This window comes from Paroedura picta, chromosome 2 (assembly GCF_049243985.1).
Source record: "Paroedura picta isolate Pp20150507F chromosome 2, Ppicta_v3.0, whole genome shotgun sequence".
In the NCBI taxonomy this organism is placed as follows: Eukaryota; Metazoa; Chordata; class Lepidosauria; order Squamata; family Gekkonidae; genus Paroedura; species Paroedura picta.
Window position 1 is genome coordinate 134,320,642 of NC_135370.1, and position 22,967 is coordinate 134,343,608.

General features: G+C 42.1%; 1 protein-coding gene across 2 annotated transcripts in view; it reads right to left on the minus strand.

Moving 5' to 3' along the window:
• Positions 1-660: 660 nt before the first annotated feature.
• Positions 661-22,967, minus strand: part of BUB1B (BUB1 mitotic checkpoint serine/threonine kinase B) — a 32,348-nt gene continuing 10,041 nt past the window's right edge. For both annotated transcript variants that reach the window (XM_077322908.1, XM_077322907.1), the window contains exons 13-23: positions 22,238-22,322; positions 21,705-21,807; positions 19,201-19,457; positions 18,122-18,276; positions 15,704-15,847; positions 15,090-15,202; positions 14,432-14,590; positions 13,755-13,897; positions 11,485-11,650; positions 7,705-7,811; positions 661-1,147 (exon numbers count right to left, since the gene is read on the minus strand). In XM_077322908.1, coding sequence (XP_077179023.1) covers positions 961-1,147; positions 7,705-7,811; positions 11,485-11,650; positions 13,755-13,897; positions 14,432-14,590; positions 15,090-15,202; positions 15,704-15,847; positions 18,122-18,276; positions 19,201-19,457; positions 21,705-21,807; positions 22,238-22,322 — 1,619 coding nt within the window. In that variant the 3' untranslated portion in view covers positions 661-960. The remainder of the gene's footprint in view (positions 1,148-7,704; positions 7,812-11,484; positions 11,651-13,754; positions 13,898-14,431; positions 14,591-15,089; positions 15,203-15,703; positions 15,848-18,121; positions 18,277-19,200; positions 19,458-21,704; positions 21,808-22,237; positions 22,323-22,967) is intronic.

Below are 22,967 nucleotides of genomic sequence, written 5' to 3' on the forward strand. Positions count from 1 at the left end.
GAACTGGCTGCAAGCCATTTTGAACATCCATCTCTCTCCCTCCTGCTTCCAAGCCATTTCAGCCCCCATTTAGCTTCCTCTCATTTCTAAGAAAGGAGAAACAAACTGGACTGGTTAAGTTTTGAGGGGTGTGTGTGTATTTGAGTTTGGGGGTTCAGTTTGGGAACACCCTGAACCAGAATTTTCCAGTCCATGCCCATCCCTACTTTAATATATAGGGCCTGGGGATCTTGGGTCATGTATATTCAGTGAGGGATTCCACTGGGTAACAAAGTGCTGGCCTGTGTCTACTTTCTCTGTTATCATCCCTGTCATCTTTGACATGGTATTTTCATCCTTGTTTTTCTTCATAAAACCCATACACACTTTTAGCTGACAAGCCTTTTCAAAATAAAATTCCAATCCAAAGTTACAACTACAGAAACCTCATTCATCAAATGGCACCCTGAGTAGCTGCACCGGTCGGGAGAGACCCCCATGAATTATAAACTGTATGGATGATGGTTCTAATGGGTTTTTAGTGGGGATTGTACTTTATGTGGGCTGTTTATGCAATCCGCCATGAGATGGCTTGCTGTGGGTGGCGGGATAGAAGTCAAATAATAATAATAATAATAACAACAACAATAACAACAACAACAACGTCACTCAAGATCAATCTCAGAAACAGGTGATTACAAAACCTTTATTGAACAGTGAACTCTATCACTGAGTGATCAATACTGAACATTCAAACAGCTATAATGTGAAGGCTTAACCCAACAGAGGTTCAGTGAGAACAGATATTGACAGTACACAAAGTTACCAGAATGCATTTTTAAAAGGTAGAAAGAAGGGACTATGAATTTTGTACAGATGCCTTATATACACACAAATGAAAGCACTAAAGTACAAAGTGCCAGCTCTTAGGAGTGAGGCAGGGAAGAAGAGCTGAGAGACATTAAAAGCGTCCTCAGTCTGTCAGATATTCTCAATGTTGAAAAGGTCTTCCAGCTTCATCAAGGAATCAGAGAGGCGTTCTGAGAAAGAGCTATCAAATGCACCTCTTAATTCTTCTCTTAGTTCTTGTAACAGACACACTGTAGACATACCACTTGCATTCAGAATTTGCACAAAGAACTTATTCCACAGTTCACTGTTTCCAGACCTAAAACAAGAGGAAAGGCATTCTTCACTTAGAATATCATATACATGCATTCTTGCTTAAAATTTTAATTGACCTCTGAAGACCACGGTCCACTGTCTGAATCTCAAATAGGGATAGGCATTCGGCTAATCCAAGCCAGAAATTAGTGTTAACTTTAACTGCCTTTGAGTCAGTTCATTCGAAATTGTGTAACTTCCTAGCTTGGAGTGAACTCTGACTCAGTTAAAGGGATCTCAGTCCCCTTGGACTTATGGAGCCAAAAAAATTAAATATTCCTAATTATTTATTGAATTGGAATATCATACCAGTGTTGGGATTTGAGAATATTGGAAAATACTGATATTTTTCAGGTTCAGTGTATCCAAATTCAAAAAATACTGTTTTCCCCCATACCCCTAATTCTCAATATACATGTATGAAAGAAAATATACATAGACATTGAATTCTGAGCCTTATTCTATTACCCTCTGCTTACTTGAAGGAAGTTTCCTTCATTAAAACAAAACATCCTTAATGCCACACAAGAATCATCCCTGTAGCCCTGGAAAGATAGACTGACATTCTGTAGAAACATTCACACAAGAATTTGGACAATTTCTTATTTGGACAAAATTGTGGGTCTGCTCTTCGGTGCTTTAAAGTAGCAGTCCGCAACCTTTTTCAGATTGCGGCCTGTTGCCAAGGGGAGGGGGTGACCCGGGCCCCCGCGCATGCGCAGACCTGCCGTGCATGTGTGTTTGAGCCACTGTTGGGTGCAAATGCACATATGCGGCAGGTCCCCGCATGCGTGTTTGCGCCGCTGGCATGCGTGGCCCTGCTTCCCTCATCCCCCCCTCCCGCAGTAAGAAGCTTCCCGGGCCGCAAGTTTGCGGCCTGTGAAGTTTTTTACTGCGGGGGGGGGGTGTGCGGGGAGAGGGAGCCGCGGCCCGGTGCCGGTGGTTGGAGACCACTACTCTAAAGCATTCCTCCACTAACTCTTTAGAAACCTCATTCAAGATCAAGAATGAGACCTATGTATAATAATTCAATTGCAAAGCCCAAACATATGTAGTATTTGTATTCTACTGAAATTGTGCTGCCTAGTACGAAGAGTTAAGTTGAACCCTCCTTAGTCAAATTTGTCTGTTTAGCAGGAGAGCTTCCATCTGTGTAATTAAACAATCACTTTAAGAACGCATTCCTACGCATAAAATATTTTGGGCAGTGATATTTTTGTAATATACTGAATGTTCTACTCTGTATAAGCAAGCACTGAATATACTGTAAGACGTCATTCTTTGGTATTTTGGCTTTAGGCTCCCTGCAAACTCATCACACCCACTTTATGAGCCAACTCAATGAAATACTGCTGCTGATGCAGATCTATCTATTTTAAGCCTATCTATAAAAGGCAACTTAGTTCTTGTGCTTCAAAATGCAGAAGCGTAATAGATCACTTTCTGGGAATTTTCTAACTTGCTCAAATACAATTTGTTGGAATGGTATGACAGCAGAAATGTGCAGATCAATTTTCTTCATTAAGTATGTAACGTTCCCTTGCCTCTACAAAAAGAGATTATAAACACAAAACATGCCACAAAGGTGAAACTATAAACACCAGGCAAACACTACTTAGTGGCCTATATTTCATGTCAACCTAAGCCATCTTAAAAAAAAAAAGGTGAGTGTGTTCAAGTTATAAAGCAGTTCCATGGAACTTCAGTTTGACTAAGCTTCTCTGTGAATCGGCTCTGAAGTTCCATGTGACTGGTCTGAATCCAGACTGTGACAAGGGGTCATTAGCACTTAAAAGTCCAATCGTCTCTTGCAAAAACAAATGCTGGAATCAGACAATTTTACATTTGTATTTCACCTTGCCTCTAAACAGTACAGGGTGGCATACGATGCTCTCACCCTATGGTAGGTTGGTTAGACTGAGGCACAGTGTGCTGCTCAGTCCCCTGGATTACAAGGAAGGACAACCTGTCTTCAAGTCAGCACTCTTACCCAGTACTACATACCAGTTCTCCAGTTCTATCAAATGAGCCTTAAGATTGCACTTACTTGCGAAGTCTTGCCCTCAGCAATCCTGGCCCAAGTTAGTCAAAGATCCTGTGTTATCTGCCCAAGACCTAATTCCTGCACCCATACCATTTATTAGTCTTCTAGCCAAGTGAGTTAACGCTTTGTATTCTTTTTTTTCAGAGAAAAGGTTGGTTTGTGTTAATATGTGGGGGTTTTACTATGTGAAATACATCATATTTATTTCTTGATTTGCTTCATGGGTTTGCATGATGGTTTTAGATATATGGGTGTTCAAGATTTGTGAAAAATCCTATGAAATATGTTGTATGTTATATTACAGGTCACCACATGATAAACATCTGCAGTGTGTACTTCTAGATGGGGCCAGCATGTCTGCAGCATCCCCCTTCCCTGGCTCCTCCTTGTTCTTGATGATCTCCATCACTGACCTGCTCCTGTGATGCTGCTGCTGATAAAAGTGATGCCACTGAACTAGTATACCAACAATACGAGGCAGCACTTGACAGCTAAGCAGCCATCCCTTGACCTTCTCAGCACCGAGGTCAGAGGACCCAGAAGTCCATTTCATCCCTGGGCCTGCCAGCCAGCTGACAACATGCTGAACTATCAAGCACATCTGAAGTCCACTGGTGCTTTTTATTTATTTATAATTGGTTTTATATACCGCCATTCGCCAAAAGGTCTCACGGTGGTTCACAATAAAATATAAAATCAAAGTAAAATCCTATAAAATCCCATAAATACCCCATTATTACAATAAAAGATGGTATTCTATTCTCTAACTTTCCCCACTTGTTCAGAGAGAGGTTGGACGTTAATTCTGTAAGAGAGAGAGGAGAGAAAGACTGGCCGATGGATTAGGGATCTTGGATGGAACCCGGGCTCTGCCCTGGCCTCAACCATATGCCTGGCAGAAGAGCTCTGTCTTACAGGCCCTGCGGAAAGATGGTAATTCTGACAAGGCCCTTAGCTCCTCCGGGAGCTCATTCCACCAGGCTGGGGCCAGGACCGAAAAGGCCCTGGCCCTGGTCGAGGCCAGGCGAACATCCCGGGGGCCAGGGACAGTCAGTAGATTCATACCTGCAGAGCGGAGAGCCCTGAGGGGGGCATAAGCAACCAAACAGTCCCGCAGGTAAGTAGGACCCAAGCCAAGTATGGCCTTAAAGGTTAATACCAACACGTTAAACTTGACCCGGAAACAGACTGGTAACCAATGAAGATGACGGAGTACCAGCTGAATATGGGCCCTCCAAGGTGTCCTAGTGAGGACCCTAGCTGCCGCATTTTGTACCAGCTGTAACTTCCGGATCAGAGTCAAGGGTAGGCCTGCGTAGAGCGAGTTACAGTAGTCTAGTCTGGAAGTGACCGTTGCATGGATCACAGTGGCTAGGTGTTCCGAGGACAGGTAGGGCGCTAGTAGCCGGGCCTGGAGAAGATGAAAAAAAGCCGTCTGGGCTACTTTCGTGACTTGAGCCTCCATAGACAGGGAGGCATCAAAAGTCACTCCCAAGTTCCTGACCACTGGTCTAGATGTTAATTGTACACCATACAGGCATGGGAGGTGCGCTTCCTGATCCTGCCCTCTTCTGCCCAGCCACAGGACCTCCGTCTTGGAGGGGTTGAGTTTCAGGCGACTTTGCCTGAGCCATCCAGCCACTGCTTCCAAATAACTGGCGAATGTATCTGGGGGGGGGGGGGAGAGTCTGGCCGGCCACCCATTAGGAGATAGAGCTGGGTGTCATCCGCATATTGGTGGCACCCTAGCCCATAACCCCGAACCAATTGGGCCAGAGGGCGCATGTAGATGTTGAACAACGTGGGGGAGAGTACCGCCCCCTGCGGAACCCCACAGGGGAGTTCGCAGGGATCCGATAGTTCATCCCCCACTGCCACCCTCTGTGTCCGGTTCCGGAGGAAGGAGGCCAGCCATTGCAGCGCAGTCCCCCTAATTCCGGTCCCGGCGAGGCAGTGCCCATAGCTCGTGGTCAACCACATCAAATGCGGTCGACAGATCTATTAACACAAGAATGGCAGACCCGCATCGATCCAGCTGGCATTGGATATCATCCGTCAGAGCAACCAGCACGGTCTCCACCTCATTGCCAGGATGGAAACCAGACTTGTATGGGTCGAGGGCCGAAGTTTCCTCCAAGAAAACTAGGAGCTGGTCTGATGCGGCCCGCTCTACTACCTTCCCTAGAAACGTAAGATGCGAGACAGGGCGATAGCTGGTGGGGTCCCGCCTGTCCAGCGATGGTTTTTTCAGCAGAGGGCGAACTCTCCAGATGTCAAAGAGAGGTTGATAATCTCCCTCAGGGGGCCTCCTATTCGTTGGTCGCCCTGTTTAAGCAACCAAGACGAACAGGGATCCAAGAGGCACGTGGTAGACCTCACTGATCCTAGTAACTTGTCCACTTCGGTTAAAGAGAGCCGCCTAAAGCAATCAAACACTAACCCCCTTGGCGGCCACGGAGCTTCCAGTTCACTAACTGTATCAATAGTGGCAGGTAGGTTGCGGCGGAGTGATAGAACCTTATCCGCAAAATAGCTTGAAAATGCCACACAGCTCAGATCCAATTCCCTTAATTTTGGCCGCCCTTCTTCGAGGGCAGTAAGTGACCTAATCACTCTAAACAGTTGTGCCGGGCGAGAGCTTGCGGACGCGATTTCCGTGGCGTAGAAGTCTCGTTTTGCCGCTTTCACCGTGTTCTCATACGCCTTCATAAGTGTGCGATGAATTGTTCTTGTCACTTCGTCGCGAGTCTTCCTCCACACTCGCTCAAGCTGTCTCACTTCCTTCTTCCTCTCCCGGAGCTCCTGGGAAAACCACGGAGCCTGTTTGAGGCGAAGGCGGAGAGGGCGCCTAGGAGCAATCTTGTTGATAGTGGCCGTCAGACAGGACTGCCAGTCCTCCACCAAGGCTGACAACGAGTTGCCAGAGGGCATCGGGTCCCACAGGGCATTCAGGAATCTCTGGGATTCCATAAGTCTCTGCGGGCGGACCAAAATATGTCCGCCACCCAAATGGGGAGGGGGTGGCATCTTAAGTCGAACCTTCAGGACATGGTGGTCTGACCATGGAACGATGTTATTCGCCACCAGATCTACCGTTACTCCTGTGCCAAAGATCAAATCAAAGGTGTGACCAGCCTGATGAGTGGGACCAGCAACAAATTGCGAGAACCCCAGTGTCTCCATGGCAGACACCACGTCCAGGCCATGTCTTTTGAGCATGTCTTCTCATGCACATGCCTATATAGGCAGCGCATGTTGCCCACAAACTTCAAACCAGCTATATAAGCCTCTTAGTCAAACTGCCCATCAAAACTTTTCTCTACATTTTTAAACAACTGGATCATCCACAATAAAAAAGGCCCTTTCTCCTTGACCCGAAAGAAACCTCCACCCACCCTGCAACACAGAACAAGTAAAGAATTCATTTTACACTATGTCACACATTTACACTACATTAACACCATTGCTTCAGACAATTTATCTTTACCCATTTTATTTCTGGAACCTTTAAGGCAGGGGTAGTCAAACTGCGGCCCTCCAGATGTCCATGGACTACAATTCCCAGGAGCCCCCTGCCAGCATTCGCTAGCAGGGGGCTCCTGGGAATTGTAGTCCATGGACATCTGGAGAGCCGTAGTTTGACTACCCCTGCTTTAAGGTCTCGGAAAGTGAAATACCGTGTCATCATACACCAAAGAGGTGGGCCGGGGGGTGAAATAATATTTTGCTAATTATAAAGTGTATTGTTTTTGAAATTTATTTCATCAGTAAGTTTTAAACAGCAGAGATCATACTAAAATGTAAGCCTAGGAGACACTTGTGGGTAAACCAAGTGTCAACGGTTTGCACATCTCTATAATTAGCTCTGAAACTATAATGTGAACATATTTTCACCAAAACTGTCAAGACAATTATGTTTATTACACTAAACAGCTTATAAACCTGCTTATAAACATAGAATTAATACATACAATTACAAGTTATATAATTGTATGTATTAACAAAACCTTAGCTCTTTCAAAGACAGTGCTAATATCTAAGCTACGGTATGAAATTATATTTATTTATTTATTTATTTTATTTAGATTTTTATACTTCCTAATGAAACTTCCTTCCCTATGGCACTGGGCGGTTTATATAAAACATTTTAGAATGTTTACATAGAACATATAACTCCTCCTTGCTATAGCCAAGCTGGAAGACCTTATAGAAACCTATACTTTTGATGGAAAGAATAAAGATATCTGCAATTTTTATTATGTTGTTAAAAGGACAGATATCTTTGCTAACACACTATAACTAGAACAGCTCAGAATTTTTAAAAAGTTTGTTCTCAAGTCACCAATCCTCATGGGTCAGAGAGTACAAATTTTAACCAGGTGGAAAAAATATGTAGCCAATTGAAACATACATATCACTTCTACAAAATGAATGTAGCACCTCTACACCAGAGCATAAGAGATAACAAACAGTGAGGTAAAGAGCTAAAATGGCTGGACTGTTGTCTAAATACTCACTGGGATAAATCTCTGTCAGTTTTCCAGCAGCCTTCTTCCTGATGAACTTGCAAGGATTCCCCAAAGAGTATAAAGTGGACTGTATTGGCAATGCCTATCAGGTCCACCTGAAATCACAGCACACCAACATTTATTTATTTATTTAGATTTAGATTTATTTAGATTTAGATTCCCCCTTCAAGGATCGCTGCCTTGTTGTGGCAAGGGGGCTTGCGTAGTTCAGTGAAGCTATGAGCTATGCCGTGCAGGGCCACCCAAGACGGACAGGTCATAGCTGAGAGCTCTGACAAAAGGTGATCCACTGGAGAAGGCAATGGCAAACCACTCCAGTATCTTTGCCATGAAAACTCTATGGACAGTTCCAATAGGCATAACGATATGACGCTGGAAGATGAGCCCCTCAGGTCGGAAGGTGTCCAATATGCTACTGGGGATGAGCAGACGGCTAGTACGAGTAGCGCCAGAATGAATGAAGCGGCTGGGCCAAAGCCGAAAGGACGCTCAGTTGTGGAAGTAACTGGTGGCGAAAAGACAGTCCGATGCTGTAAAGATTTTTATTCCATAGGAACCTGGAACGTCAGATCCATGAATCAAGGCAAGCTGGACGTGGTTAAACAAGAAATGAGAAGACTGAACATCGACATTTTAGGAATCAGTGAACTAAAATGGACAGGAATGGGTGAATTTAATTCAGATGACCATCAGGTATACTACTGTGGACAAGAATCTCGCAGAAAAAATGGAGTAGCATTCATAATCAATAAGAGAGTAGGAAAAGCAGTCTTGGGATACAATCCCCAAAATGACAGAATGATCTCAGTTCGAATCCAAGGCAAACCATTCAACATCACAGTGATCCAGGTCTACGCCCCAACCACTGCTGCTGAAGAGGATGAAGTTGATCAGTTCTATGAAGCCCTACAACACCTTCTAGAAGCAACGCCCAAAAATGATGTGCTTATCATCATGGGGGATTGGAATGCTAAAGTAGGAAGCCAAAAGATAACCGGGATAACAGGCAAGTTTGGCCTTGGAGTACAAAATGAAGCAGGGCACAGGCTGGTAGAATTTTGTCAAGAGAATACAATGGTCATAGCAAACACTCTTTTCCAGCAACCCAGGAGACGACTCTACACATGGACATCACCAGACGGTCAACACAGAAATCAGATTGACTATGTGCTCTGCAGCCAAAGATGGAAAAGTTCTATCCAGTCAATAAAAACAAGACCAGGAGCTGATTGTGGTTCAGATCATGAGCTTCTTGTTGCAAAATTTAGGCTTAAATTGAAGAAAGTAGGGAAAAGCACTAGGCCACTCAGGTATGAACTAAATCATATCCCCGACGAATACACAGTGGAGGTGACAAATAGATTTAAGGAATTAGATCTGATAGACAGAGTGCCTGAAGAACTATGGACGGAGGTTCGCAACATTGTACAAGAGGTAGCAACTAAAACCATCCCAAAGAAAAAGAAATGCAAGAAATCAAAATGGCTGTCTGAGGAAGCTTTACAAATAGCTAAGGAGAGAAGGGAAGTGAAAGGCAAGGGAGAAAGAGAAAGATACACCCAATTGAATGCAGAATTCCAGAGAAAAGCTAGAAGAGATAAGAATGCCTTCTTAAATGAACAGTGCAAACAAATAGAAGAAAACAATAGAATGGGGAGGACCAGAGATCTTTTCAAGAAAATTGGAGATATGAAGAGAACGTTTCATGCAAAGATGGGTATGATAAGGGACCAAAATGGTAGGGACCTCACAGAAGCAGAAGAGATCAAACAAAGGTGGCAAAATTATACAGAAGAACTATACAAGAGCGAGCTTAACAGCCCTGATGACCACAATGGGGTAGTTACTGACCTGGAGCCAGACATCCTGGAATGTGAAGTCAAATGGGCCTTAGGAAGTCTGAGCAACAATAAAGCTAGTGGTAGTGACAGCATTCCAGTTGAACTATTCAAAATCTTAAAGGACGATGCAGTAAAAGTGCTACACTCAATATGCCAGCAAATTTGGAAAACTCAACAATGGCCACAGGATTGGAAAAGGTCAGTTTACATTCCAATCCCAAAGAAGGGCAATGCCAAAGAATGTTCAAACTACCGCACCATCGCACTAATTTCTCATGCTAGCAAAGTTATGCTCAAAATCCTACAAGCTAGGCTCCAGCAATATGTGGACCGAGAACTTCCAGAAGTACAGGCAGGATTTCGAAGAGGCAGAGGAACTAGAGATCAAATTGCCAACATACGCTGGATCATGGAGAAAGCTAGGGAGTACCAGAAGAACGTCTACTTCTGCTTCATTGACTATGCTAAAGCCTTTGATTGTGTGGAGCACAACAAATTGTGGCAAGTTCTTAAAGAGATGGGAATACCAGAGCATCTTATTTGTCTCTTGAGAAATTTATATGCAGGTCAAGAAGCAACAGTGAGAACTGAACATGGAATCACTGACTGGTTCAAAATTGAGAAAGGAGTTCGGCAAGGCTGTATACTGTCGCCTTGCCTATTTAACTTGTATGCAGAGCACATCATGAGAAATGCGGGATTAGAGGAGTCACAAATTGGGATCAAGATTGCAGGGAGAAATATCAACAACCTCAGATATGCAGATGATACCACTCTAATGGCAGAAAGTGAAGAGGAATTAAAGAGCCTGTTGATGCGGGTGAAGGAGGAGAGTGCCAAAGTTGGCTTGAAACTCAACATCAAGAAAACAAAGATCATGGCATCCGGCCCTCTCAATTCCTGGCAAATAGAAGGGGAAGAAATGGAGATAGTGACAGATTTTATTTTCTTGGGCTCCAAGATCACTGCAGATGGGGACTGCAGCAAAGAAATTAAAAGACGCTTGCTCCTGGGGAGGAAAGCTATGGCAAATCTAGACAGCATCCTAAAAAGCAGAGACATCACCCTGCCAACAAAAGTGCGTTTAGTCAAGGCTATGGTCTTCCCAGTTGCAATGTATGGCTGCGAAAGTTGGACCATAAGGAAGGCCGAGCGTCAAAGAATTGAGGCTTTTGAACTCTGGTGCTGGAGAAGACTCTTGCGAGTCCCTTGGACTGCAAGGCGAACAAACCAGTCAGTCCTAGAGGAGATCAGCCCTGACTGCTCTTTAGAAGGCCAGATCCTGAAGATGAAACTCAAATATTTTGGCCACCTCATGAGAAGGAAGGACTCCCTGGAGAAGAGCCTAATGCTGGGAGAGATTGAGGGCAAAAGAAGAAGGGGACGACAGAGAATGAGGTGGATGGATGGAGTCACTGAAGCAGTAGGTGCAAACTTAAATGGACTCCGGGGAATGGTAGAGGACAGGAAGGCCTGGAGGATCATTGTCCATGGGGTCGCGATGGGTCGGACACGACTTCGCACATAACAACAACAACAAAGATTTAGATTGCATAACATTTCTTGGAACTGCATTTTAAGGACCATAGTCTATTACAAAAATGTGTCATATCAGTCTCTATATTGCTTCTGTATAGGAATTTCTAGCGCACATCAACCCAAGAGGAATTTTAGAAATTAATCTGGTTTTTAAACAAACACTAGTGGCTTTAGCCTTCCACAGAGTTAAAGCAATTAACTGCATGTGGTAATGAAACTTATGAAAATCTATGCTTATCACGTCTTACAGCCAGTACAGAGAGAAATATGGCATTCTTACATGAGAGGCTGTAAGGTTAACAAAAGCTGTTTCACAGTTACATGACAATTGCATAAAAATCCACATATCTGATGAATGCAGACACCAGTGGAATTTTCCCTTGCTTACCTGGTAAGGAAGAGATTTTTCATTCAGGAGCATTTGCCCAGCCTGGGTCTGAGCTATTGGAAAGCCTTTCAACACATTCATTCTTTGCTGAAGCTTCAGGTCCAGGCTGTGAGAGAAATCTACTACCTTCAGAGCACTGGCAGCACTGGCAAAGGAATCACAGATTCTGTGGGAAAAGATGAATTAAACAATTTGTTGTGGTTTTATATTGCATTCACACTTAGCCATACAACTTTCTCACTCTAGAGCAGCCTTTTTCAACCTTGTGATCATGGAAGGAGCCCCTGAAATGATTTTTCAGACTTCAAGGGGTCCCAGAAGTTTTGTCAGCTTGCCACACACACCCGGGCACACCCCCAGAAATGACATCACTACCCACATCCTTAGTCCTCTTTTTTCTCCCTCCTCTCGCTCTGCCACATGTAGGCCGGAAAGAAGCACAGGAGCTGAGAAGACAGCCCTGATCCCCCCCCCCCCCAATAGCATGCCACTTCAGAGCTCCCACAGACCCCTGGGAATCCACAGGCCGCTGGTTGAGAATCCCTGCTCTAGAGTGTTTGACTATTTAAAAAGACAGTAAATGTGTTTTAAGTGGAAACTATTTTTATTAGAAGAGGAATGGGGGCGGAGTTAAGAACAAATATACTTTTGCCTTACATTGTTTCAATTTGGCGGGAAAAACTAAAGGCAGGGAACATTGCTGACAAATGAAATTTGGCATACCCGAATAGCTGTGGCTATCCACTCATCTGTTTCATAGGGATATGAGTGGACATGGCTATCCACTGAACTGGTTCAACAAAATTTAACTCTCACCCAGGGAGGACCCTGGGGCACCTCAAAACTTGCAATACTTGTTAGTTCCATACTAGGTTGGTAATTATACGTCATGTGAAAGGAGATGTAAAAACTGTAGAGCTGGGCTAGATCTGCCTTGCAGCCAATGTATTTTGAATTTAGATTATTACATGTGTTTATGGTTCTATTACCCACCATGCTACCAGGTTTACAAATCAACAAAGAATGCATAACTCAAAAAAAATTCCTGGGGAATTACTCCTGGAAAAAAAAACAAAGTTTTTTCTTGGCACAGTAAAATTGCCTAATATTTAATTGACAATGGCATCCAATCACTCTTATTAATTTCATGAAACAGTGACTCTTTAGAAATTTTCTGCAAAAAAATTAAGCACTGGAAAACTTTCCATTTCTAAACCTCTTCAGCCTCTCATTTATGCACTTAGTAATTTTGTACATGCCATTTTGGGGTGGTTCGGCACTCCCTGTGCTCTTAGATCTGATGGCTGCATTTGATGTGGCTGATCACAAATTGTTAGCACACTGCCTTGCTGGGACGGGGGATTAGGGGAACAGCCTTACAGTGGCTTTATCTCCTTCCTCCAGAACCAGACACAGAGAGTTGCTGTGAGGGAAGAGTTGTCACGCCCCTTTGCACTCTTCCTGTGGGGTGCCATAGGGGGCAATACTCTCCTCCACGTTTTGTAACATCTAGATGCACCCTCTGGCACAGCTGGTCTAGAGCTTCAGACTGGGGTGTCACCAGTATGTGGATGACACCCAGCTCTTTGTTTTTACTGTCAGTTTGTATTGTATTTTGTATTTTATTGTACATATATTGTATAGGATTTTACTGTAAACTGCCACAAACTGAGAATGGCAGTAAATAAATGCATATATATAAATAAAAAATAAATTAAATAAATAGTTCAGTTCACACACTCTGTCAGCCATACAACAGCCCTGGTATTTACCTCCCCTTAATTCAGATGAAAGGCTGTGACTATGGACAAAGTATAGATCTTGAACCTTATGCATTTCTTCATTACACTATTCCAACACTCAGTGTTTATCTTCCCCTTCTAGACAATGAGATATCACCCTCTGTTGGCATAAGCCAGTAGTACATTATTCCCTTTACAATTCCAAAGCCAGCATTGCTACAATAATTGTGAAAGGGAAAACACTGAATAATATACACCTGTAGCATAGATAAATTCTTAGTACCATGTTTCTTACCTAAGCTGCCAATGGGCCTTAGAGATCAATTAGGGATAAAAATTTATCTTACTATCACAAACTTTCCCCTAATCAATTTATGCAGAACTAGCTATAGTGAGGTAAGAATATGTAGTACAATTAAATTCCCTTCCTAACATCTTTACTTCTAATATGTGACTTCCATCATCTCAGGATATAACTTAAGGAAACACTAATACAATTGCAGAAAGTTGTTTTCTGAGACGGCCAACCTGTCTCCCAAGAATAATGTGGCTGGATGCAGGTTTCCATGAACTAATTCCATTGTATGTAATTTTGCCGCCACATCTAGAAGACCATCAACAATCAGCAAGACTACTTCTTGTGGAATAACTGGACAGAGCTGGATCATATCCTGTAAAAAAAATTGGTATGTTGCAATACTAACATACACTTGCTGTAAGACCATAAGATAGTCAATAACTAGGACCACAGGGAAGCATGCTTTGAAATTTAAATTTCATGTCTTACTTTTCTCATTCAAATAAATACATGAGGAAAGTGTACATTTGACTTTTTCAATGTTTGTGACCAAAAATCCCCAAGAGATTAAACAGCAGAAACTTGGCTTTGTATTTTAAAACCTTGCCCCCTCATCAGTCCAGCATTCTCAAACTCATCTCTCTAGTCTGCCTTTTTGCTCCATTGTTCTCCTCTTACCTACATTTAGTCCCCAATTTATGTATGATACCTAGTTACCAGACTTGTTCTAGGAAAAAGTACTACATCATTTGTCTTTTTATAACTGTACTGAACTTAAAATAAGAATCCGCTTTGCCCGTCTGTTTTCACTGTCTCAACACTCCACTGTATACCCAGCAGAAACCAATATTTATGTTAGTGTGCACCTCAGTTCTCCCTAAATAATATTCTAGTTGTCCATGCAGACCTGAAGTGTAAATCGATTTATCTCCTTATGTAGAGTCACACAGCCATCGTGGTACAACAAACAAGTGCAGTTGTAACTGAAGCTCTGATCAAACCCAGCATTTAGTTCTTGCAGGCGCAGTGTGATGTAAAAATCCCAAGGCACTGGTTCAGAGTGCACCTGCACATTAAAACAAATTACGATTTTTCCATGACTCAGCTTTAATATTTCATTCAAATACAATTTTGAAAAGTTTTAATACTGTTATCTAACACAATATCATCTTTTATTGTCAAGCCTGATACCCCACTACCAGGAAACTTAATACAAAGGCCATATTGTTATGCATAAGATCTGTGACTCATCTTCCAACATTTTAAGTAAAATGGACAAGCAGATATAAGAGAATCTGAATTCGATAGGTCAACAGCTGATCTTTCCACCTGACATAAAATAGTAGATATTCCTACCCAACTGAGCAATTGGTGAAAGAAATATCCCTAATGGGAACTATTTAAACAAACAATTTGTAGAATATCCTGAAAAGGCATCAAGAATACATTAGGCACTATTCAGAACAGAAGAGGGCCCAACTTTTGTTTGGAAACAAGAGAATATTTGATAAAGACCCAGAATGGATGAGGAAAGGTTAAGCAATTGTCCATAAATGGTAAGATACCTTTATTAAAAATGCCTTTGAGGTCTCATGAGGAAAGTTGGCTAACACAGCAGAGAACATCTTGTCATCTTTGCTGACAATATACTCACGAATGATTCTGTAAGTTTCATTGCCTGTTGAAGCAAAATTAAGTATGCTGTGATTACTGCAAAGGTGTTTAGAACCAGGAAAGTTGTATATCCTACAAAAGCCGTTTTGCTGACTTTCATGGTTCAAGCCTGAAGTGTAAGTACAGATAAAATCCGTCCTCATAGCTGGCAAATAAGTTTAGCCATATAAAAACTTTCATTATTTCCCATTATTTAAATCTGACTAAAATAAGTGCTGCAGCCCACAAACTATCAATTTTATTCATTAAGATAGCAGCAACTGCATTTGTTACATGGCAAAATATTGCAACAGATCAAAATAAAAAGCAGAGATTTAACCTAAGGACACTTGGGAGTCAATTTCAGGTGAACATTCAAAATGGTAGTCACTCTCTTTTCTACTCAGACACCATCATGAGCTCCAATAAGAGGAGTTTCTAATTAAGATATTTAGGCATAGTTTGGCAGGCACCAACACCTGTTATTAAAAGGATCCCAGCAACATAAGAAGGTAATCATCCTTACCTATATCAATTTCTTTTTCTAATTCCATCCAAGGCATTGGCTGAGGCTCTAATTTAAAGTCTGGAGAATTTGTCAGAAAATCTGGAAGAGGCTGTAAGAGCTGTTTGCGATGTTCTGTATACTGCAATTCTTCTACAGAGGTGTCTGGAAATATAGTATTAGAAAGTTACTACACTGCCTTTGACTATTGATAAATACCTAGGTCAGAAGTCCTTTTTGAGCTGGAATGCTGACACAGACTTGATGGGGAAAAATGGTAGCTGTAGGGGGTGGAGCCAATCACAAAATGTCAAAGACTGAATTTATGCATTACTCTAATAGTAACTCTTTAGTGGCTAAAATAAAAGCTCTCTTTAACAGAATGCCAGGGGTTCCCAATTGTGTCTCCTACCATGCCATTTGCGCAGAATTTGGCCAAATTAGGGTAGAGACAAGGGCCTGGATAGATACTTTTAAATTTTGGGTCAGACTGTTTTTTAGAATAGAAACTGGCAGTCTTTTAACTTGTCTAAAAAGTGACCCTCTTAAATTTCAATGGTTCCAGGCTATTGAACAAAAATTAGCCTCCATTGGCATCGATCTGAACTCCCTACTACCTCTGGAAGAAAAATGTATCTTCCGGATTATTAAACAGAGAATATTAGACCATGAGCAGCAGGAACTCATACCTACCCAGCCTCGAGTCTGCTCAGCAGCATTCTTTGGCATCATTATGCAGAGAAATATTATGCCTACATATTTGCTTCTCCTTGATGTCCCACCCCTGAGAAGAGCTTTTCTCCTGGCACGAATGAATGCTTTCCCCTCAAAGGTCTTAGAGGGAAGATTCCACCATATCCCATACCATGCGAGACTCTGTCCGTGTGGTTCTGGTTGCCCTGACTCTGTCTCACACATTTTGTTAGATTGCCCCTTATATGAGCAGTGTTGGGATGACAGCTTTGTTGCCTTGCTGGGAAACAAGCCTTCTGTAAGTAAATCTATGACCTTGCAATTTCTGCTCTCTGACAAAGACCCAGAGATAACCATTTTAGTTGCCAGAGTTTTAACTAAGATGCTTTTATAATATGCTGCCTACCTTGTATTTTATCTTTTATAGTTTATTTAATCATTTTAAGATCTGTTTGGTTATGTAACCCCATTTTACTATTTTGTTGAAATTTTAAACCCTATTTTTATATGTCTTATACATTTTATGCCAATAAAAGGATACTGACTGACTGACTGAACAGAATGCCTTTTAAAATTAACATATTACTTTAAAATATTTTCCTGAATATACAGTAGCAGCTGTTGCTAAAGCAACTTTTTGAAAAGTTGCACAGCCAATCAGATCTCCAATGGCCAATAAGAAGTCCTGCTGGACAAGAGTCCTACCTGGCCCCTGTCCTTTTTCTAAAAAGATCAGGCAGAAACTAGAAATGGTGCTGGCAAACAATAGATTGGGAATCATTGTTCTAGGCAACCTTCTATGAAGATTAGTATATGTTGCAGCACTACATCAGGTCAAGTAAAAAATTTAAACATTTTTCTTCAAGTGAATTTTTTCTTACCAAACTCTCTTTTGCCTTAAAACCCTAATAGCATGACTCAGCTTCTCTTTCTATCACTAGTTATAGGTGCTTTTCTCAATCCTATAACCTGGCAACATTGTAAAACATACAGTATTAATGCAAAAACAAGCTTTGGGGGATCATCTTCATCTTACTAGCTGGGTTCTGTCCCTAAGAGCAACCAGGAAGAGTGCTGGACTATGTGGGCAGGAAGGAAAAAAACCAGTCTGTCTCTGGATAACACAGGCAAGACAAGGGACTACACAAAGGAATGGAATGAGGGGGGAAAGCAAACTGGCTCAGCCTCATGTTTATTTATTTGTGTTTGGATTTATATAACCGCCAGTCTCAGAGAAGTGGCTTGTGGTGGTTTACAATCTTGTATCCCATCAGCAATTCCCAGGGAAGCACCACAAGTATTTAGAGTTCCAACAAGATCTAAGCCCTACAAAGGTGACCATGACAGCTGTCGCATGATCCCATGCTGAAACAAGTACACTGCTCATTAGGCAGCGTAGGAACTGTAGCTGCTGACAAGCACTGTTTTTCTCAGGGCTGCACTATGAATGGTTAAAGGAGGTGGCAGCAGTGGCAGCTGGGACTTGAGTGTGGGAAGGGGCTGAAAGGGGAACCTAGAAGCTGGTGGGAGGAGAACACTTCATACTGGCTATCTGTCCTCTCTTTCAGGGGGCATCTTAAACTTATGGTCACCTGTTCTTACGGTAACAGCTTCTCTTTTCAGTGTGCTGAAAAGTCATTCATTCAAAGTCATCTTTCTTTTGAAATAAATACTTTCCAGCGTAGGAAGACACTGTACATCTAAGGCTTAGGTGATGAACAATTGTAAAAGCAATTGTAAACTCACGAGAGAAATTTGTGTAACTGGTTATTTCATCAGTGCAGCTCTGAGTCAATTTCAGCTTCTCTGGCATCTGTTCAAAAGTATTCGTAGATATTTGTGTAGGGGAAGCTGAAGATGCAGAAGACCCAGTATCTTCTTGGCTTGCTTCCATAATTGGACTGCCAGCATAGAAGGAAAAGAAAAGTGTCTTGAGATGCAAGATTTAGCCATACTTTTTTGACAATAGCTTAAAGTAATTATTTTATAGACTTGTCTATAAACTACAGCAAGGAATCATTTAGAATACTTCTAGTTTTTCTAGAGTTCCCTACAGAAACAGACTTTTTCAGAATGAAAGTCTGAGTAGACGTTGCATGCACAGCTGCAACTTTATAGGCATGAAAATCCTAAGGGATGGCATGACAGATCCAATACACCTCTGTTGAATTGTCAAAAATCTCAAACAAAAGCCTTCAAAAAGTGCCTATCAAAAGTTGGCTACCACACATGCTGCCAAGTTCTTTGGATGCTAGAAGCACATCATCATTAATTCCCCACACTTGATATAGACTGTATATTTTCAAGCAGTAGGTGAGCTGGATAGGAAGAACTGCTGCATGCTTGGATTCAAATGGGTAGCTGTGCGGGTCTGAAGTAGCACAATAAAATCAGAGTCCAATAGCACCTTTAAGACCAACAACGATTTATTCAAAGCGTGAGTTTTCGAGTGCAAACACTTATCTGAAGAAGAGTGCTTGCACCTTGAATAAATCTTTGTTGGTCTTAAAGGTACTACTGGACTCCGATTTTATTGTGCTGTATGCTTAGTTCTATAAAGAAAAAAACCCATTATCTCTAAATTACTGTACTCTGTTCTCCCCAGTATGCCAATCTGAAATCAACAATTAACACAAAGTGTACCCCAAACATTCTTTCAAGCCTAGTATGACAAGAACATTTGATCTTACAACCACCACATTTGCTTCATTATTTTCAGTGCATTTGGTAGACGGGCAAAAGACTAAAATCATCATGCAACTATATGGAGGGAGGAAATACACGTATTTTCACTAGACAGTTAACACACTACGTTCTTCATTTACCTCAGTTTTTTTACATACAGGGCTTCAGCATACTGATCTTCACTAACAATTGTATGCTGGCTCAGAGATGCTGCTTGAGGTTCCAGGCTTGCTTCCTTTGGCTCATCATCAAGTCGACTTCTCTGTTCTATGACCCCGTGGAAAGGTGTTGAAGCAATGTGTGCAGCCGTAATGAAGTCACAAGTATCGTCAGGGTTGGGACAGAGGGTTTTGTTCCTATAGGAGCCAGTAAGGGGTTCAATTCCACGAAGCTCGTCCTAGAGAAGCCACAGGCCAAACTAGATCAACACCAGCGACAGCCATTTCTGTGTTTCAGATTTGTGGGCATATGTAAAAATTCAGCCAACTGAGTTGCATGAAGATATATCTAAGGACATACATCTGAAAAAGCCTTATAAGACTAAAGAATGGGATCAGATAATCAAATATATAGTTAACTTCCCCTACAAGTAAATTGTCAAATCTTCAGAATCACACAGAAGAGACTGCAAAGGGCCACCCAAGTCTAATCCTCCACTTTCTTGGGGACTTAAAAATCACCTACTCCGACGAGCACCCATCCAATCTCTTCTTTAAAACTTCCGAATGAGACTTCACCATACTCCAAGGCAGCATGTTCCATCTATGAACAGCCCTCACCACCAAAAAACACTTTCAAATATTTAATGAAACCATAAGCCGCTTTGAGACTCCTCTGGGCAGTGAGAAGTGGAGTATAAAAACTAACTCTTCTTTTGCTTCTAAGTAGAACCCTCCTTTCCTGTTATTTGAGCTACTGCTTCTAATCTTTGTCTCTAAAGCTGCAATAAATTCAGCCTGTCCACATTTTACGTCGTTAAGCACAACTATCATATCACCCCTTGCCTCCTCTTCTCCAAACTACACATACCCAACTCTCTCAACCTCTCCTCATAAGGCATGGATTCCACCCCCTCACACATCCTAATTGCCCTTCTCTTAACATGTTCCAACTTGTCAATATCATCCTTGAACTGCGGCACACAGAACTGGACACAATATTCCAAATGAGGTCTAACCAATACGGAATAACTTCCATTGCTCTAGATTCTATGCCTCCAGCAATGCAGCCTAATATTGCATTAGCCTTTTTAGCTGCCGTATCGCACTACTGGCTTTTATTCAACTTATTGTCTACCTTAATTCCTTTCACAAGTACTACTGTTAAGCCAGGTTTTCCCTTATATTTATGCATCACATTACTGTTACTCAAATGTAATACTCTACACTTCTTCTTATTAAAATTATTACCGAAATGTAAATCTTCCCCATATATATTTTATTTTATATATATTTTATATATATATATTATTTATTTAGTTGGATTTTTATACCGCCCTTTCCTATGGCTCTGGGTAGTTCACATGGAACGTTGCACAAAATTACATAAAACTTTATGACAATCTATAACGTTGCACAAATTTCATATAACAACACAACAATGTATCAGGTAACAATCACAATACAACATGAATAACAACTCTGATATACCCTTGGGAAGTTCAAATTGTTCAGTCATGGAAGGGGCGTCTGGGGGGGGGACAGCAGATGTTCTGAGTCGGTCAGCCCCAAGTGAATGCCTGGTGGAAGCATTTCCTTTTGCAGGCACTGCATAACTGTGGAAGTTTGGGCAGGGCTCTGACCTCCTCAGGGAGCTTGTTCCCCCAGGTGGAGGCCAGGAAAGGGAAAGCTCTGGCCCTTGTTGAGGTCTGACATGCTTCTCTGGGGCCAGGGATCCACAACCAGTTGGAGGTTGCGGAGCATAAGGCTCTTTTGAGGGTATAGGCAAATACACTGGGCCCAAACCGCGTATGACCTTAAAGGTGATTACCAAAATCTTAAATTTAATCTGGAATTCAACTGGGAGCCAGCTGAGTTGTTGGGAGTACCGGCCAGATGTGGGATCTCCATGTTTTAGTGAGAATCCTAGCCGCAGCATTCTGAACCAATTGTAGTTTCTGGATCAAGGATAAGGGTAGGCCTGCATAGAGTGAGTTGCAGACGTCCAGTCTAGAGATGACCATCACATGGACCACAGGTGTTCTGGGGCCAGGTAGGGCACTAGTAGCTTGGCATGGCAGAGGTGGTAAAATGCCAGCTGCGCTACCTTTGTGACCTGGGCTTCCATTGTAAGGGAAGCATTCCTATTATTAGGTATGGCTGCTATGGACCAGAACAAATTTCTGTAAGTTGCCGAATCCAGCCACAGGCTGCTTGTTGGCCATTCCTGATCCAGAGTTATGTAAGGTGTGCAGGAGCTCCCGTCATGTACCACTGGAGACAAAACTGTATGGTTTTAAAGGATGCATATTTGGACACAAAATACTCACCCATACTACAGATATAGTGATCTATCTGGCATTTTTCTCCACAGTAATGCATGTAGTGATTATTTAATGTAAGATCAGAACTAGGCTTTATTCTCACAGATACAACCAAGAGACAGGAGGATCTTGGTCTCCCAAACACAACTTTGAGAAACTTACAGAAATTTCAGGAGGTATGTTTTCCTTTGCAGTGATACTTTCTGAAGGTTTGCGAACAGCAAGAGGACGCTTGGCACACACCAGTGGTGGACCAGTAGAAAGGCTAAAATGAAAGACAAACATTGTTTTCCAATGACATTTTGTATAGTTGGCTCTGTACAGGTATTGTGCATAATAAATACAGTGTAGTGGTTAGAGTGTCAGACTTGGACCTGGGAGATTCAGGTTCCAATTCCCACCTCCATGAAAGTTCACTAGGAGACTTTGGATTAGTCACTCTGTCTAACCTACTTTCACGTGAGAAGGATAAGATAAAAGTGGTGAGAGCTATGATGGTAGACACTTTTCTCTGCATTGGGCAGAAAACAGAGTAGAAACATCTAAAGAAGTTTCCTAACAATTTAAGTTACAAGAAACAGAACCAAAAAGGCAGTCCTTGACTATAATATGTAACAGAATATTCACTCCTACTTCCCAAAAAAGAATTGAGGTCACTTGCTCTTCTGATGGGATTTTACTTTACTGACATTTACCTGACATTCTGGTTTTCTGAAACAGATGACTCATCAAATATGGAGAAAGGCACTGAGGGAATCACTGAAGGAAGAATCTCAGAATCTGGAACAAAAAGCCAGTAGTTTATATATAATTTGGGAAATTTTGAAAAGCTGCTGCTCAAGATGTATTTTACAAAATTTGTGTTAGATTAAAATCTGTCCAGTTCCAATGCCTCATGTAATCATGGATCAGCACAATGTTCTATATGCAGCCAGCCACATTCCATCTGTAAAAGCACAGAGGGTTCCAATGCATGATCTGTTGTTCTGGAGAGAGCAATGGACTGGAGCCACATAATACTACTTCAGTCCTTGTCAGAGCACCAGTCAATCGTGGACAATGTCAGCTCCCTTCCTCTAGGAACTAGAGTCATTTCCTGCCCCACTGCTGTACCAAGATGTGACTCACTGGGGGTATCCTTGGACTTTTCACATGAAAGGAAAGTGTTCTTTGCAAGACTCTGGTTCTGCAATACCAGTGTTACTTGTTCAGTGACAGACCTTTTTTTGTACAGCTTACTGGCACACAACCTATAAACCAATCATCCTCAACAAAGCAGATGATCAGGATGATGAGCTTTATTAGGTAATCATTAGGATTCTCACAGCCAAAAAGGCTTCCTCAACCAGGCCAATCACAGAGGAAAAGAAGTATTCCCTACAGCCGTTGTCTGCCTTACATAGCTTTAATGAGGCTTTAGCTAGA